Source organism: Pistacia vera, unplaced genomic scaffold, assembly GCF_008641045.1.
Source record: "Pistacia vera cultivar Batoury unplaced genomic scaffold, PisVer_v2 Contig70, whole genome shotgun sequence".
In the NCBI taxonomy this organism is placed as follows: Eukaryota; Viridiplantae; Streptophyta; class Magnoliopsida; order Sapindales; family Anacardiaceae; genus Pistacia; species Pistacia vera.
Genome location: NW_022196557.1, coordinates 318,359 through 337,515, shown reverse-complemented (window position 1 = coordinate 337,515; position 19,157 = coordinate 318,359). Strand labels below are relative to the sequence as shown.

General features: G+C 36.5%; 2 protein-coding genes and 1 long non-coding RNA gene across 3 annotated transcripts; 1 reads left to right on the top strand and 2 right to left on the bottom strand.

The window, feature by feature from the left end:
* Positions 1-1,621: 1,621 nt before the first annotated feature.
* LOC116114110 lies at positions 1,622-2,588 on the bottom strand. Its single transcript, XR_004125508.1, has 2 exons — positions 2,545-2,588; positions 1,622-1,979 (listed from the first exon to the last, which is right to left on the bottom strand). It is a non-coding gene; the product is annotated as an uncharacterized LOC116114110 (long non-coding RNA).
* Positions 2,589-3,125: 537 nt separating this feature from the next.
* LOC116114092 (U2 small nuclear ribonucleoprotein A') lies at positions 3,126-6,673 on the bottom strand. Its single transcript, XM_031400244.1, has 8 exons — positions 6,449-6,673; positions 6,311-6,351; positions 6,094-6,223; positions 5,812-6,017; positions 4,791-4,967; positions 4,322-4,372; positions 4,049-4,213; positions 3,126-3,483 (listed from the first exon to the last, which is right to left on the bottom strand). Exons 1-8 carry the CDS (start codon positions 6,528-6,530, stop codon positions 3,478-3,480), a joined length of 858 nt encoding a protein of 285 aa, XP_031256104.1. The 5' UTR covers positions 6,531-6,673; the 3' UTR covers positions 3,126-3,477.
* Positions 6,674-8,801: 2,128 nt separating this feature from the next.
* On the top strand, positions 8,802-18,267 carry LOC116114107 (uncharacterized protein At4g14342-like). The gene is made up of 3 exons (XM_031400261.1): positions 8,802-8,893; positions 8,976-9,099; positions 18,017-18,267. The coding sequence occupies exons 1-3, from the start codon at positions 8,802-8,804 to the stop codon at positions 18,062-18,064; spliced, it is 264 nt and encodes an 87-aa protein (XP_031256121.1). The 3' UTR covers positions 18,065-18,267.
* Positions 18,268-19,157: the final 890 nt, after the last annotated feature.

Genomic DNA, 19,157 nt, shown 5'->3' with positions numbered 1-19,157 from the left:
TGAAAATGGTAAAATCTTGTTACCATCTCATACAAATACAATATTAGTAAACCATGGTTAGTTTATTGACGCCTGGTAGGGTTAGGGTTTTGGAACTTAAATTTGCTATAAAAAGTAAAAACACCAAGTACCTGATTCCTATCAAACTCAGAGGGTAGGAGGGCTGTTCTTTCCAGTATGTATGTATAGTCTACAATACGTGTATATAAATCTAATCTAAAATTATTGTTGTTGATTTTCATTTAGTTTTTGATTCTCTTTATTGTTTTTGTTTACTTTGTTCTTGTAGAGAAACTTCAAAATCAGATTTTAAATCCATTATCGGTTCATGTTTTTATGTTTTCCAATGTCAAGATTGTTTCCTTACTTGGTTTTTGTATGTGTTTCATTAATGTGGGTGTTTGTGAAATGATTTATCCTCCCAATGATTTAACTACATATATTATAAGTTTCAGCCTTGTCTGAATGTATATGTTGAAAACTAATCCTTCTGAGGGAGCTTCCTTTTATAATCTTCTTTATAATCATCAGATTAATATTTCATTTCCGCAATTTTAGTATTTTGTTTGTTGATTCGTCTATATAATTATTGTAACAGGCCAGGCCATTCTATCGAAATCAGGATATATGAAGAAGACGGGTTCTTTCCTTACATATTTATCATGGGAGAAAAGAAGCTTAAAAATGCAAAATTTAGTGGAATAGATTTTGTGAAATGGAAGCTACAGGATAAGCTGATGGTGTGAATACAAACTATTAGGATGCCATTGCCATGGGCCTCTCGTTCAGAGTTGGCTGCATAAGTTTTGGCATCTTTCAAACAAGATGATTCTTAGGGACATGAAAATTTTGTAATTTCTATTCAAAGTTTTGTGTTGGGTTCAGAGCCAAGCTTAATTGTCAAAAAAATTGAACTATCTTTTCATAATAGCTTTTCGAATTTCTTTCCCTTTAGATGGTTACTTTAAATTGCAGCCATTTATATGAAAAATTTGAACTATCTTTTCATAATAGCTTTTCGAATTTCTTTCCCTTTAGATGGTTACTTTAAATTGCAGCCATTTATATGAATGACTGATTACAAATGCGCCCCGGTATTGTATTGTACTTTGTGAACTTGGTGAAATGGGCGTTCAAGTCTGATATTTCAAGATGCCAAAGCAAAGCGTATAAGAAAGATGTGGTGGTAAAGTAAACTCAAGTGATCTGAGAATGATAATACGCAACCTCCATTAACAATTCTCTCATAAATTTGGAAATGTTTCATCACCGTAAAAAGAAAATGTTTCAATGCAACACCACTATTAAAAAATCGTCTGCCCAGAAGTAAAATAAGTTTAATACATTTCTTATAGAATTTTCATCACAACCAAGGACCATAAAATGTTTTGTTTTTTCCCAAAATCTCTAACTGAAACTGCAGCTTATGCCATATAACAAGCTAATTTGCTTACACATCGAGCATCCCCTGCATCAATATCTCGAGTACTTAAATATTTGATTCAATAACTATTTATTATAATCAACTATTGAAACACCTGGCAAATTTAATCTCAGGCGTCCAGCAATTCAATTCCCATTGTGCTGATAAGCTAGCAATACTTCATTTTAAAACTGCAAATCCACCAATCCAGGGCAAAATAATGGTATAATATTTCCAAATTCTGGTAGAACATGGTAAACGTTGTATACATCCTAACATATCAAGTTATACATTGGCCATGCCTACATTTTAGCTGAAGAAACAAACTACCTCTCTTAGTTTTTCCAGTCCTGACAACGAAAACGGGTAAAGAGCAGGGAGGGGGGGTCAAAGAAGCACAGAAAAGTTTTTCACATCCGGCATAGTGTTACAAGCATATAACCCCTGATAAGCTGAAATTCTAAAACTAATTCAAATGTTCTCTTGACGATACAACCCGTCAAGCTCAAAGAGAGAAGACTTCACATAGACTGGAATGCAGACTAGCCTTCTATTCCTGGCAAAACAGAAAAAACATGGCATTAATATCAGAAACCCGGACAGATGCCAAATAATAATGTGCCTGCTGATGAAGCAAATGAAAAATAAACCAACAAATTAGCAGCAAGTGAAATGCATAAGCATCCAGTACCATAACAAAAGGAAGATGGTTTTAGAACACACAAAAACCACAAAAAGCATTGGATTAAATGTTTACTAAACTACCAAATTCACTAACAAATTCCAATGTGCATGCACATCTAGGCATTGGAAGATTGACATCAAACTTTTCCCCCTATCTCCACATACAGCATCCCATAAAATCACATCTCTCAGTCCACTCAGGCAACTGGTCAATCTACTAAAAACTGAAGTTTATCTAACATAAAAAGATTAAAGTAAAGCTCACTAACCAAAAACCAATTAAATACTTAAATCATAGATTTAGCAACTGAATGCATGGACTTTATAATCCTCATGACAGACAAGCAAAGAGAAGAAAGAAAAGGATACAGCATAAAAAAGAATCAAATGAAAATAAAAGAACTTAGTACAAATGCACAAAGAGGCAAGAGAGACACCTGTTCCATGGGAGCAGGTTCATCATTTCCATGTTCTTCCATATNTGCGCCCCGGTATTGTATTGTACTTTGTGAACTTGGTGAAATGGGCGTTCAAGTCTGATATTTCAAGATGCCAAAGCAAAGCGTATAAGAAAGATGTGGTGGTAAAGTAAACTCAAGTGATCTGAGAATGATAATACGCAACCTCCATTAACAATTCTCTCATAAATTTGGAAATGTTTCATCACCGTAAAAAGAAAATGTTTCAATGCAACACCACTATTAAAAAATCGTCTGCCCAGAAGTAAAATAAGTTTAATACATTTCTTATAGAATTTTCATCACAACCAAGGACCATAAAATGTTTTGTTTTTTCCCAAAATCTCTAACTGAAACTGCAGCTTATGCCATATAACAAGCTAATTTGCTTACACATCGAGCATCCCCTGCATCAATATCTCGAGTACTTAAATATTTGATTCAATAACTATTTATTATAATCAACTATTGAAACACCTGGCAAATTTAATCTCAGGCGTCCAGCAATTCAATTCCCATTGTGCTGATAAGCTAGCAATACTTCATTTTAAAACTGCAAATCCACCAATCCAGGGCAAAATAATGGTATAATATTTCCAAATTCTGGTAGAACATGGTAAACGTTGTATACATCCTAACATATCAAGTTATACATTGGCCATGCCTACATTTTAGCTGAAGAAACAAACTACCTCTCTTAGTTTTTCCAGTCCTGACAACGAAAACGGGTAAAGAGCAGGGAGGGGGGGTCAAAGAAGCACAGAAAAGTTTTTCACATCCGGCATAGTGTTACAAGCATATAACCCCTGATAAGCTGAAATTCTAAAACTAATTCAAATGTTCTCTTGACGATACAACCCGTCAAGCTCAAAGAGAGAAGACTTCACATAGACTGGAATGCAGACTAGCCTTCTATTCCTGGCAAAACAGAAAAAACATGGCATTAATATCAGAAACCCGGACAGATGCCAAATAATAATGTGCCTGCTGATGAAGCAAATGAAAAACAAACCAACAAATTAGCAGCAAGTGAAATGCATAAGCATCCAGTACCATAACAAAAGGAAGATGGTTTTAGAACACACAAAAACCACAAAAAGCATTGGATTAAATGTTTACTAAACTACCAAATTCACTAACAAATTCCAATGTGCATGCACATCTAGGCATTGGAAGATTGACATCAAACTTTTCCCCCTATCTCCACATACAGCATCCCATAAAATCACATCTCTCAGTCCACTCAGGCAACTGGTCAATCTACTAAAAATTGAAGTTTATCTAACATAAAAAGATTAAAGTAAAGCTCACTAACCAAAAACCAATTAAATACTTAAATCATAGATTTAGCAACTGAATGCATGGACTTTATAATCCTCATGACAGACAAGCAAAGAGAAGAAAGAAAAGGATAGAGAATAAAAAAGAATCAAATGAAAATAAAAGAACTTAGTACAAACGCACAAAGAGGCATGAGAGATACCTGTTCCATGGGAGCAGGTTCATCATTTCCATGTTCTTCCATATTGCTGGACTCAACTTCAGCTCCACTGTCTGAGACCATTTTCTCATCTTTTTCTTTGCCATTCTTCTTGTCATTATCATCTGGAATTTGAAAATCTGCAGGAAGCTGACCTGACTTCAAAGCCTGTTATGCATATTCCATGTAGAAGGATACTGTTAATATCAAGCACAGACAATGGAAGACAACAAAACAAATTCAAAAAAACATTCTTTCTATTAAGCAAGCAAGTACCTGTTCAAGTCGTGCAACCTCTTCAAGAGTCTGGGAATTCACAATGGCAGCCTGCATACAAATGACACAACAATGAGATACAATATCACCTCGATATAAGTTTGAGCATGCTGTAACAGAACATGCAGAAGTCATTTTAAGGCATTAGCACTATGAGAGAAGCAAATATCACATGACAACAAGATCACCCAAGAATTTCAATATTTAAAATAATTTCCCAGTAGGCACTCAAACTATGCTATATTTACGTTTACTCTCTCATGGTTTGAACCTACATTAACAAATCTTCAAATAACCAATAACTACTTTTTCTTTTGCATGGAAATTCAAACAACTTATCATATTTAGCTGTCTAACGTCAAGTTGTTTAAATCATATGATTTTCAACCTTTTGCTGCACTCTAATCTACAGAAAAGCATAATAGAGCTTCTCATATGACTATGTATTTTGATGCAATAAACAAAATACCTTGATAGCAATAATTTGCTCAGGAGTGGGGGCAACCACTTTTGGAGTTTGTTGATCCTCTGGAGGAACTTCTGAAACAATTGGAACTTCAACTGGTGCGGACATCTTTGCAGATTCCCTTTTAGCTTCCTCTTCAACTTCTTGAGAGGCAAAAAGACTTGCTGCTTCCAGCCTCTCCTATTACCCGAAAATATGCATTAAAAATCAATTCATAAATAAATGTGCAACGGATTCTAGACTATCTAAACAAAAACGTTAGGTTCTAAAGTTTTCGAGAATTTTACCATCCCTATTATGATAACACCAAAGCCACTATATGATGTCATTCTATTTGAAACTCAGTCATCTTCTTTGTGAAGCTAGGTATAACTTAAGCAAACACCATGGATGTAACATAACGAGCATACGAGGAGTAATAGTTTATAAGATATGCAACTAGAAAGGATAACAACATTTCAAAGTCTGGAAAAACATGGAGACACAGACTTCAGCTAGAATCTATCCACCTCATATATCAATATTTCACATCATCATGGCTAAAAACATAATCACATTAATCCTGCGCGGATATCTTTTTTCTTTTTTAGAAATCATTACTCAGCCACTGTCATGTCCAACGGGATATTAAAGGGATAACTTAAACAGCATGATATGAAGAGGCTGTTCTTAAACCAAAATCTGTAGTATTATGCTTTGAAGTCCCTACACTTACCATTGCATGAGATAAAATCTTTGTTCAAACATACTTGTTAATCAACAAAGCCATACAAAAAAAAAAAAAAAAAAAAAAAAAAAAAAAACTAGCAAGATTGTTTAATTTCCCTTCCTTTCTATCCTTATCTTTTAGTTTTAATTTCAAAGCATGCAGAGATTCAAACTTCAATTGAATTGACTAAAATGTTTCCATTACAGGAGGAAAAAGTTTGGATGTTTCACAAGTTTCTAAATTCTTAGCCGTGCCATTTCACGAAAGAATGTACATACATACATTGAGTGCATAATCTGGTGATGATAGAGTTACCTTATTTTTGACCTTCTTAAAATCAAGAACCCGCAGAGATTTCAGCTTGTGAATGACATACAACCTATAATTAGGCTTCTTGGTGATATTATTATCCAACAAACTTAAGAACTGCAACTTGGGAAGTGATGCGAGAGGATCAATCTCCACCAAGTTGACAAACCTGTTGTTTGTGAGAACTAAAGTGTGTAACTTTGGCAAGTACTCTGCAGCAGAAAGCAATGTCAAACACCTAAAAAAAGGTAAAAACACATTGCATTGCGCTTGTTTTAAAAAACTGACCTCCAATGTTGGGATTGATTCGAGTAATTCTATTGTTGTTAATAATCAAAGTACCCAAACGATTAAGAAGAGGCATGTTCTCAAGCTTCACAATTTCATTGTCGGACAAATCAATAGTATCAAATTGATCCTGCCAACACCCCCACAATAAGAAAACCAAACTCACAAAAGTCCTTCTATTTGAAACAACCACCATTTATAAATATATACAACTGACCTCTGTAGCTCCCAAGTTTTCAATTACAGCAATTTTGTTACCTACAAATTCCCAAAAAAAAAAAACAAATATTTATAGATTTTTAGGTAAAAAAATATGTTCATGTTATGAATAAAAAGAAAGAGAAAAAAGAGGAACCTCGAAGATCCAATTCACGCTCTTTAATGGCATTGAAGAAGTGAGGGCTTTTCCAAATCAAGTCGGCAGTAAGTCTCACCATGTCTAAGCAAAGCAACTACTCCACACTCACCAAGTGCGGCGACGGCGATTTGGCTACGACGCTGCGTTTAGCCGTTTGAGCTTTAGGGTGTTTCTACGGTCGAAACCGCTAAAGAAATGAGAACTTGAACCCCTCACGTGCAAAAGAGGTGGTCTTTCCCTCTCTCTCTCTCACTTTTTAATTTTATTTTATTTTAAAATTATTTTATAAAAAATTAAAAACTCTCCTCCCACGTGGCAGAAAATTATTGCCTTCTATAGTTAAGCAGCTCATTCTTCAAGAGTAATCTTTGCCACACCCGATCACTCATAAAACAATGCATCTTCCTCCCCTCTCAAGATTCAAACTCTCCTCTGAAATACCGTCTCAATTTTTATCCACTGTGGACTGCCACCAACTCCGCGCCTTAGAAAGGTTTCCGAGTGACCAGAACGCCGTCGCGCTGGTAAGTATTCTTTCATTATCTTTTTTTCTTCTTTTTCATTTTCTCCCAATGCCCGAGTGAAAAATTTGCATTGTGTCCGATAGAAATTTTGTTATTTAATTATTGTTTTACCGTGTTAGTTTAAAATAGACATAAATATATTTTAGAATAACAAAATTTATGGTAATTTCGTTTTCTATTTTCCTTTCGAAAGATGTAATTAATCGAGTAAAAGCAGTGTTGATTCGATTTTTTTTTTTTTTTTTTTTTTGTTACTGTCCATGAAGCTTTTCTTGTTCTGGATTGGTGCAAGTAATATTTGATCAAATGTATGAGGAACCTTTTTGAAGTACTTTTAGTAAATTAAATTTATATGTTTAAGGATAAACAAAGGGAAAAGATGACATCATAACATATATTCCTACGCCTTCACACTTTCGGGTTTGGTTACTACTTGGGAATGATGTATATTATACTCTAATTAAATTGATTAAATTATTGCATTGTATTTTTTTGTTTCTTTTTCTTGTTTTGCCCCTTTATATTTAGAATATTTATGTTATATCTTTTAGTTCTAAAGATAATTATATATGTAAACGGTATTTAATTGTACTCTATATAGAAAGAATGCATGAATTTGGGTGTCAAAGCAAATGTTGCAATTTGTCTTTTTTTGCATATTGGCAAGAAAATGAAGTTGGGCTAGTTGTGTAAATTTCATGAAGAGCATTTAATTGCTAAATATAGTACATGCCCTTATTGATGACTGGGTTTGAGTGGTAGAACTTGGATTTCAATTATCTTTTTCTTTACTATGACACCTCACAAGATTATATTCAATAGGATATGGTTGAATTGAATAATATTGACTAAAGAAGCATATATGCATATAGGAACTATCAAGGACTATGGTTCCTTAATCACATAATAAAAATTATTTATATAATCATTTCTAGCCTTGAGTCAGCTATATATATCTCATGAACACCTAACACTTGTAAAACTATATGTTAATATATAGAAATTATTCATTCACTTATGTTTCTAAAACACCTATATAAGGTGGTTTAAACTAATTACTTTCTCTCATATTTATTTTGCACAAATGGAATTATATACTTTATATGTTAAGAGTTTAATTATACTGTATTGTGGGTTATGTCAAGGTTGATGCTTCCAATATTTCTCACTTTAATTGTTCAAATTTGCCGTGTGCAGTATTTTCTTACCTTTTGTTGTGCTTCTTTGTTATACTATTTGAGTCAGACAGACTACTACCACAAAGCTTTTGAGGTAATACATTGCACCCTGGAATCATTCTGATATTTCCATGATGTGTGTTGCTTTGTTGCCGTCTACCAGATGATTTTGGACATGTTTTACATTATTTGTAATTACTATAGTTGCAATTTCTTTAATATTATAGAATTATTTACACAATAATGAAGAATAAATATTAAATAAATTCCTAACAAATTGAGTTAATAATCAATAATCATTACAGTAAAGCAAAATTTCAAAATGTGAAAGGTTTCATCTTTATAATGTTTCAGGGACATGTTAAAATGAGTGTGAGTCCTAACTATATCTGTTACCAAGCATCATCTAACTGAGATTTATATCATTTATTTTACATGTATTTACAATTCAAGATTCAAGACCGAGTAAACCCTCCCCTCCCCTTCCGTTCATTGTTCTTCAGTACATTAAAGATGCAGGTAATTTTTTATTCATGAATCTCTAGTTTCTAAGTTTCCTTTTCTTTTTCTTTTTTTTTTTATTTTTTTTTATTTTTATTTTTTACTTTTTTGAAACACTGTAAATTAAGAAGCTTTCTTGTTAATAATATGCAGGCCAGTGATAGGTTTAACATAAACTCCCAGCTAGAGCATCTGCAGACCAAATATGTTGGTACTGGCCATGCTGATTTGAACAGATTGTGAGCTTCTAGTCATTCTTTATGACATTTATATGTATTTTGTAAGGTTTGTTGTTGTAATTAGTGGTTTTGCATTGTGTAGTGAATGGGCAGTGAATATTCAGCGTGATAGCTATGCGTCTTATGTTGGGCACTACCCCATTTTGTCTTACTTTGCCATTGCTGAGAATGAATCCATTGGAAGAGAGCACTATAACTTTATGCAGGTTTTTTTTTCCTTTTCTTAATTTATTACTTAATTTCTTTGTTCTTCGTTGGCTTTTTCAAAATTTATTTGTTCATGGTTGAATATACTTTTATGTTTGAAGATGTAGCTTGGGCTATTTCATAAGAGTTTGAATATACTTGGATTTTCTCGTACATAATGTAGGTTGCATCGAACTTTAGTGATCAAGGTGCAAAACTGTTCAACTATTTATGTGAAGATAGAATTAACTATGCTAGTGGGATCGACTTTCCTTGTTTCCTTATAATAATCTTTCTTCTCCACATAAATAGATTTCAAGGTTCATGAAGGTGGCTGACATCTGTATGCGTATCAAGGCATACTCTTCTTGATATTTACTGCTATTGATGCCATGGACCTTAGAAATGGTGTATTAACTATAACACTAACATAAAACCATTAACAAGAAATAATTGTAAACAAACTATGTGAAGCGAACTAGATTCTTTTCAGTTCACAATGACCAATTTTGCATCTTCAAGAAACTACATGGTTTAGTTGTTTTATAGGAACCTGTGTAGTTCAAGTTGAAGTTGCTATAGAGATATAATTAGAACTAGAAAATAAATGCTATTGAATATGAATAAAGGTTGGATGACTTTTGAGTTGAAAGACTTGGCCTTTTATAAAGCATAGTGGGGTTAAAAGTAAGTTGATTTAATTGGCTATATATAGTTGAAATATTAGTTTGTCTGTCTAAGTTTTGTCTCTTTATATTGGCAATTATAAAGTTTCCTATCTCCAGGGTTAGTTATTGAATTGGTTAATAATAGTTTCCGTTATTTGGCAAGTTAGGCAATATGTCTTTATATATTGCACAAGTTTATTACAGTCATTGTGGATCCAGTGGTGACCCACATGTATGCAAGAGGTAGGTGCACTAGCGGTGCAGCGCCAAATTATAATCCTCCTTGCGGAGAATGGCATAAATTTCAGCTCACATCTGTACTCTTATGGTTTTGAATAGAGTCTAAATTTACATCATTTAATTATGCAATTCTGGGCTTAACTCAACACAGTAAATCCTTAATTTCAACTATTCGAGTTGACTGTTTTCTTATTCCATAAATGTGAGGCCATATCCTTTTAAAGATTAACAAGCAATCAGATTTTTCTTTTGGCATTCTATTCTTCTTGGAAACAGTCTTGCCTGTTGAGAGCCTTCAACTTGCATTATGATTCTGCTTCTGATTGATTATTTTATGCTCATTGGTTGTAGTTACAATGTATTTTAACTTGGGTCATAAGGTTTCCTATAACCTAGTGAGTTGTATGAGGTTCATTTACATTGATTTTGGGGAACCATCTTGACATGTTAATTGGCTTCTTAGTTGATAATCATGTCTTATAAATTGTTTCTTGGGGAGAGAATGAAAGTGGAGTCATGGTTTCTGTTGGGAAGACACCCAATGGAACTATGCTTGAAGCAAGTGCCTTCTTTGAGGTAATACTTGATTCAGCCTGCTTGGGGATTCAGTTTGTAGTTTATTCCATGACTAGGGTTATAAAAGTGGAATGAAATCATTTTCTATCTATCCATTATCATTGCATATGTGGTATATTTGATTTTTGTAATAATTGGCTCACCCTTTGATTTAGTAATGAAGAGTCAACATGATAAAGGCTTAATATGAAAAATGATGTCCCCAACTTCATTAATAGCTAGAAAACTTTCCAGCTTATTGTTCCTTTATGGTTGTCAATGTTTGACCAATTTGATAGATGGAATTGCATGATCTTTGATTTAGCAAATCTGATATAATATAATTGGTGAAAGAGGATCCTATTAATAGTTCATAGTCGGTTGCAAGAGCATGGGGCAAGATTAAAGAGCATCACATTTCTTATACAAATTTCCCTATTTTGTAACCATCGGATTAATGCACTTCCAATATAAGACATTATGTCTAACATGCATAATTAGTTATCTTAGACATTATGTCAGATTGAGTGGCGACTCATAGTGTTTTACTGTAATGATATGAAATATAACTTAATGTAAAAATTAAGGTCATTGATTCTATGTATTAAATTTTTTTGAGGTGGACACCTGTTTCTCACCTTATGTCTCAAACATGTGCACATAATGTGATGGAACTGGACCTAGTATCTTGATACGTACACCTGCAAACAAACTAAAACCACAACCAAAAGGCAACAGTTCTCACACAATCACACACTCACTGTCAATCCACAACCAGAAAACACAAGAACAAAACTGATAAAAACTCAGCACAATTTGTATTAATCTGATAACTTGAATGAAACAGAAATGATATGTGATGATTGGAATGTAACCCAAAAACCCTGGCGTTTCGAGGAGCCAGGAACCTCTACTGTTTTATCAATGCCAAAAAAGATACCCCTGCTGCAAGACCCTCGCTGCTCTTATATACAGTTCCCCTTTCGACAATTACCCTTACTCACGCAATTCATATTCTCAACACAGACTCTCATCCATGACACCTGTACCTTGTGGACCCTGCTCCCTTAGCAACCTTCCTAATGTCTAATATGCCCTTTACGGTTGTAAACCTTATGTATGGCTGGTTTATCAATACCCCCCCCCGCTTGAAGATTCACCTTGTCCTCAAGGTGAAACTGAGGAAACTGCTGGTGAATCACTTCATATGGTTCCCAGGTAGCTTCAAAATCAGGTAAATGCTGCCATTTGATGAGGACCTCCTTGGATCCATCTAAAAGAGTGCGCACAGAGAGAACCGCGTCTGGCTGGACCAATAATTCCAGGTCTTCAGAAAGTGATTCCGGTAGGGGTTGGATGGGCACCGATTGATGTAGGGACTTTTTGAGCTGAGAAATATGGAAGACAGGATGAATACGGGCAGTGGGTGGCAGATCCAATTTGTAAGCCACTGGTCCAATGCGTTCCAAAATCGTATAAGGCCCATAGAAACGGGGGCTGAGCTTTTCATTCAATTTCCGGGCAAGGGATTTAAACCTGTAAGGGTATAACTTCAGGAAGACTGAGTCACCAGGCTGGAAGCACTCGTCTCTCCGATGAAGGTCAGCATTGTGTTTCATGCGGGCTTGAGCCTTAACTAAATTTTCTTTAAGCTCTTGTAACATGGAATTCCTTTCAGTCATGTGGACATTGACATCTTCCATCGCTGAAGGGTAGTCTGTGAATTTTAAAAGGGTGGGGGGGTCTCGGCCATAGAGAGCTTTGAAGGGAGTCATTTGGATGGACCCATGGTAGGTTGTGTTGTACCAATATTCTGCCCAAGTTAACCAATTTGGCCACTGTCGTGGCTGAGAACTGCAGAAACAGCGGAGATACGCTTTGAGACATCTATTGACCACCTCTGTTTGCCCATCGGTCTGTGGGTGGTAAGCCGAACTGAATTTCAGAACAGTACCGGCGGTCTTGAATAACTCTTGCCAAAATTGACTCATAAACAGTTTGTCTCTATCAGAAACAATGGAGTTAGGGAATCCGTGGAGCCTGACCACGTTTTTCACGAATATGGCAGCCATATCCTTTGCATTGTAAGGGTGACCAAGACAGAAAAAATGGCTGTACTTGGTCAAGCGGTCAACAACAATGAAGATTCTATTTACTCCTTTCGAGCGTGGTAGCCCTCCGATAAAATCCATAGATAGATCCTCAAAAACCTGTTCTGGAATGGGAAGAGGCTGTAGAAGGCCTACCGGTTTTAATGAGGAATGTTTATTAAGTTGACAGGTAGTGCAAGCTTTGATGAAGTGTTGTATATCCCCCCGAATACCTTCCCAATAAACTACTGAAGAGACTTTCTTGTACGTTCTGAAGAAACCTGAGTGGCCGCCACTAGGACTCTGATGGAACTCGGCCAGTAATATGGGGACAAATCTGGACGTCTTTGGAATAACTAACCTGTCCTTATAGAAGAGGCAGCCCTTGCGGAGACGGTAGTTGGGTCGACTAGAAGAGTCAAGGAGAAGGTCTTGGATGACTTCCTTGAGTTTTGGATCTGTTTGTGTCCCCGAAGCCCATGTATTAAATCTGAGAACTGTACCGCAGATAAGGCTGACAAGTGTGCCAATTCAGTCCCATCTTCCCTTCTTGAAAGAGGTCTGCTACTCGGTTGGAAGCTCCTGGGTAGTACTGAATTCGAAGGTAAAACCATCAACTTGGAAATCCATTTGTGTTGTTCCGGGGTTTTCGATCGTTGGTCTGTTAAAAACTGGAGGCTGTGCTGATCGTCTTAATTATGAATTTCTGCCAAGTAAGTAGTGACTCCATTTCTTGAGAAAAAACAATGCCATCAACTCGGTCCTAAACCGATTTAGCTTGGCTGTCGGGGAAAAAGCCTTGCTGAGGAAAGCTATAGGTCGAGCCTGCTGCACCAAAACAGCCCCGAGCCTCTTCCAGATGCGTCGTCTGAATTTCAAAGGGAAGAGTGAAATATGGTACTGTTAAATCTGGGACAGTAGTCATGGCTTCCTTGAGCCGATCAAAGTAGTTGGCGAATCATTCCAAGTGAAGGAGTCCTTTTAAGTAGCTGAGTAAGGGGCTATGCGATTGAACCATAACCTTTACGAACCCCGGTATACCCTGTCAGTCCAAGAAAACCTCTCAACCCTTTACATTCATAGGTCGCGGCCAAGATACCATGGCCGATCTTTTTCGGATCTGCCTCCACTCCCTTTGCTGAAACAGATGACCCAAATATTCCAGTTTTGATTGGCCAAACGAGTTTCTTTGTTGATAACCAGCTGGTGTTCCTGCAAAATCGAAAAGTTAGTTGTAAATGCTGGATGTGGGTTGATATGCAGGGCGTGTACACAAGGATGTCATCAAAGAAGACCAGGATGAATTTACGAAGGACGGGTCTGAAAATTGAGTTCATTAGGCTTGAAAAGTGAGGGTGCATTAGTGAGTCCGAAAGGCACACAAGGAACTGTAATGTCCCTCTTGTGCGGAAGGTGTCTTGGGAACGTCACCTCCCGCACCCTAATTTAATGGTATCCGGACTTGAGATCGAGTTTTGTGAAAATCGTTGCCCTAGCAATTCGTCCAATAACTTTCAATGGTCGGTATCGGAAATTTATCGAGTATTGTAATGTCTTTTAATGCCCGATAATCAACAAAAATCGCCAACTCCATCTTTTTTTTGACAAGTAAGACAGGGCTGGGTAAGGACAACACTAGGCTGTATAATTCCGCAGTCAACATTCTTTCAACCAGCCTTCGATTTCATTCTTCTGAAAGTACGGGTATTTGTAGGGTCTGATATTGGGTGGTTTGGACCCTGGGTGGAGTTTTATGGGTGGTCATGGGTCTTATGGGGTGGTAATTTAGGATCTTGGTCAAACAATTTTGGGTAGCTATTCATCACCTCCAGAATTCCCGGGTCAGTTTCCTCCTGCGTTGGTTCTTCCTTAAGACCTATGGCTCCAAATTCCACTACGTAGCCCGTTCCCGCAGCCTGCACAGACTTGACTACGGTTTTTAGAGAGACTTCAGTCTTTACCAGTTGAGGATCCCTCTCAGTTTACTCTTGCCATTCCAGACAAATTCCATTGTAATCTCTTCCAATTGGCACTTACATCCCCCAAACTACTCAACCACGTAATTCGCAAAACAACGTCTGCACTCCTAATTCAAACGGGGAAAACTCCTGCTGTATCTCAATCCCTGAAGTTTCAGTCTCACATCCTTACAAATCCCTCTCCCCGAAAAGTACACCCATCTCCAACCATGACTCCAAAGGGTCTCCCTTATCCATCTTAATCCCAGCTTCTGTACAACCTCATGGGACACGAAATTGTGGGAAGCCCCACTATCCACCAACACCACCACACTCTCACTCCCAATCTCCCCCTTTAATTCAAAGTTTTCCCTGACGCAATACCACAATAGAGTTAATGGAAAGAGCAAGAGATTTACCTTCACCGATGGCATTTCGTAAGTTTCTGTTCTCATTTCAGGTGGGTTTGATTTTCATCATCCAAAAGTAATAAACTTGCAGAGATCGGTTTTTACACTTGTGATTTGGCCCGAATTTCTCGTCGCAACGGTAGCAGAGACCACGCTCTCGCTTGACTGGAGTCGGCATCGGAGAGTCGGGAAGTTGGCCTCCGGTTGACGGACACCCACAGACTCAGTCGCCCTCTCTCGTCGTCAGGTGGTTTACGGTATTGACGAAAACGCAAAGGAATCTGGTGTTTTGCGTTGGAGTCCACCAGTTTAGGGCGTGAGATTTCCGGGTTTGGGCTGACCCGCGAATATGCCTTCACGGCCCATTTGATTTTAAACACCCTGGGCCTTTGTTTTTCCAGCACCTAATTTCTTTCCTCAATTTGTGGGCCTGATCCATTAGCCCAAACAATGAATTGGCTGAGACAGATGAACTCAGCTTTCATTTCTTCCTTTAACCCATTCGCAAATATCCCTTTTAACAGATCCTCACCCAGATCCTTCAATGGCGCGGCATTGGCTTCAAACTGTTCCCTATATTCTGTATCGTCCCATCTTGCTTCAAGGCTACTAAAGCCCTATATGAGGATCCCTTAAATGAAGGCGAAAACGATCGATCAATGCGTTTTGAACTCTCCACGACTGGAATGGTGCTCTGGATTCGAACATTGATACAGCTCAGTGCTCTTCCTCCATGCAAACTGTGCTTCCACCATTTTTGTTTCCTGAAACGGTTGATGGTGAAGTAACGGTCGCTGTGAAGGACCATCCAAATGGGTCTTCGCCATTAAAGATTGGCAACTCAAGCTTGCGGGTACTCTTTTTATCCTCTTTCCCACTGTCGTCCCGATCTGGTTCCTTGTTTCTACTGGAGTTCAAGTCTCTGCGGATGAAGATGATTTTCCCTTTCTGGCTCTTCTTCCTTCTCTTTCTCTCATGCGCAATAATTCTCTCATTTCTATCAAGTATTCCTTCACACTACCCATATCAATCTTCAAAGTTCCAATGTCTTCTTTAACCGTACTCATCTCCCTTTCCACATTATCCATCCTATTCTCCATCTTGGATTTGACCATTCCCCAACCTAGCTCTGATACCAATGATACAGTACACCTGCAAACAAACTAAAACCACAACCAAAAGGCAACAGTTCTCACACACTCACTGTCAATCCATAACCAGAACAACAAGAACAGAACTGATAAAAACTCAGCACAATTTGTATTAATCTGATAACTTGAATGAAACAGAAATGATATGTGATGATTGGAATGTAACCCAAAAACCCTGGCATTTCGAGGAGTCAGGAACCTCCACTGTTTTATCAATGCCAAAAAAGATACCCCTGCTGCAAGACCCTCGCTGCTCTTATATACAGTTCTTTCCACAATTACCCTTACTCACGCAATTCTATTCTCAACACAGACTCTCATCCATGACACTGTACCTTGTGGACCCTGCTCCCTTAACAACCTTCCTATGTCTAATATGCCCTTTACGGTTGTAAACCTTAGTATGGCTGGTTTATCATATCTCAATTAGGTATAAACAAAGGGCTAAGGAGGGACAAAAGGGGAAATTGGGTGCTATGGACAGGTGGCAAGGGTAGTTAGGATCTGAGTGTCAAAAAAAAGGAGAGCATGAGAGTTTGTAGGAGGAATTCTGAGATTTGTGTTGGTGTCTGTCCTGGGAGGTGCTGGCCCTCGAAGACCAGTCTGTCTTTTCATTTGTTCCATTTGTTTCCGTTTATTCGCAATATTACAGTGATACTTATCTTCATTTCATGCCATTTTGCTATTTGTGAATTGTTGCTTTGTTTACTGTATATTGAATAGTTTGGAGGTGTATTCTTGTGTTCTGGATTGTTTGGGTGTGAGAAAGGATTTGCGAGGGAGGTATTCATCATAAGCAATCATTTAATAACGGTGGGAATAGCTTGTAAATGATTATTAACTGCACAATCATGTGACAGTATTGGTCACTATAAGATGAGGACTTCACCTATTTATTACAAGTGACATTGACATGGCGTTGTGTATACGCATGATGTTTATAATTCATCTGTATTGTCTGCATGTTTTTTCTATGTGTGCAAGTATGCACTAGTTGCCTACCATTGAAATCTTAATTTGCTTTTTATCTATCTAAGTAATTCTTGCTTGTTTGGGAGTACAAAGTGAAACTGATTTTTTCTTATTAAAAGGAATAATAAAAAGTTTAAGAAGGGAGAAGAGATAAGAAAAATTATCAATGTTGTGAGTAAATAAAGGAGTAGTGGAGAACAGAGAGAATTTTAAATATTCATTGGAATGATGTCATCTAAAGTATGTTAATACATTTTGAAAAATAACAGTTTGGAACTTGGCTTTATAGCAATTGAAGCATTAAGCAAGCTTGATTTGTTGGATGGCATGGTTGTGATATTGTCAATAGATAGATAATGAGTTTGTGAAATTATATCTGTCAGATCGTGGAGGCCATGTCAACATGTGTGTGCTGCACGCATTGTGCAACCACCTCTCTAAAGACTCTCTTTGAGTTCTTATTTAGATATTAAGGTGCAAATAAATAGATAAAAGTGTTATTTTGTAAGTGAAACAGGTCAAGGAGGTAGTAACTGTACTAATGAATGGTGTTGAGTATTGTCTGTAGCACCCCTCTTAATCCAGATATGCACAATGTTATTGAGTAGCCGCTTTTAGATTTTAATGATTGGATTAAATAGAATGAATGGTGTTGATGATTGTCTTTAGCACCCCCTTTTAATCCAATTATGCATGATGTTATTGGGTAGTGGCATTTAGATTTTAGTCATTGGATTAAAAATAGAATGAATGGTTATATATTCTGTGTCTAACTTTTCAAGCTTTGTAAGTTAAAGTTCACAACCCTTAATAAATGTTTCATTTACTCTTCTTAAATCTTAACTTACTGATGGAAATTCCCTAATGTTCATTCTTTCTATCCGTATGTGCAGAAAGTGCTCTTGCCTTGCGGCCTGCTCCCTGAAAGAGAAGATGATTGAAACATGCTTTTGAGACTTGAAAGTGAATGTTTTGGGTTATGTCTATAGCTCCTATTTGTAATCTCTCTTTATGTTGGTTTTCATGTGACACTGGGAACACTTGGTAGTGAATTAAATTTGCAAGAAAGATTCCTTATTCTAAAGTATTGGTGGAAATTGTGAGTGGTGGTGGTGTTTTTGTTATTTTACAAAAAATTTATATATGGGAGTATTTAGTTAAATTAGTAAACTTATGGGTTTTTTGGTAAATTTTTAAAATTTACCTTGTAATAATAACTCTATCTAACTATCCAATACTATCCCTAAAATCCTATTCAAAATAATAAACCAAACACACCCTTAACTTGTTACTTCTTCAAATACTTTAGATGGTTCTTGGATTATTAAATTTCTAAAATTATTTAGTTTATCAACTTTTAACACTAGTTTATTTTCATTTAAAATTAATTTTCTTATATAAAGTANGGGTTATGTCTATAGCTCCTATTTGTAATATCTCTTTATGTTGGTTTTCATGTGACACTGGGAACACTTGGTAGTGAATTAAATTTGCAAGAAAGATTCCTTATTCTAAAGTATTGATCGGAAATTTAAAATCAACTGAATTTTATTGTAAATTACTGTCCATTATTTTAGGTGAAATTTTCTGGTCTGAAGTGTTCAAGTCATTGTATTTTGTTCAGAGGAAAGTGGAGATCCGTGAATCTTAGTGTTCCTTATAACTCCGGCAAATACTGATGAGCATCAATAGAGAAGTTATGTGCTTTACGGTAAAAGGCGACGATCCATTGCTGATGGATGGTAGTGAATTTCGGGTGTTCATCTCTCATCCATATAAATATAAATTGTAAATGATCATCAATTACCTGGAATTGGTATGTTGCACCCTCTATTTTATATGTACAGGTATCTTTTTACAAGGGTAAACGAAGGTTTGCCTTAATGATACTTTCTCACTCAACAAAGTTTCAAAATACCATTTTTTCCACTCAAAGTTAATATTCTGTTACTACTCAAAGTTGATTTCGGTGGCGAAAATTCTCTCGTCACCACCATTTGAACCTTCTGTCTCCTCTTTACAAAACTCTTTTCA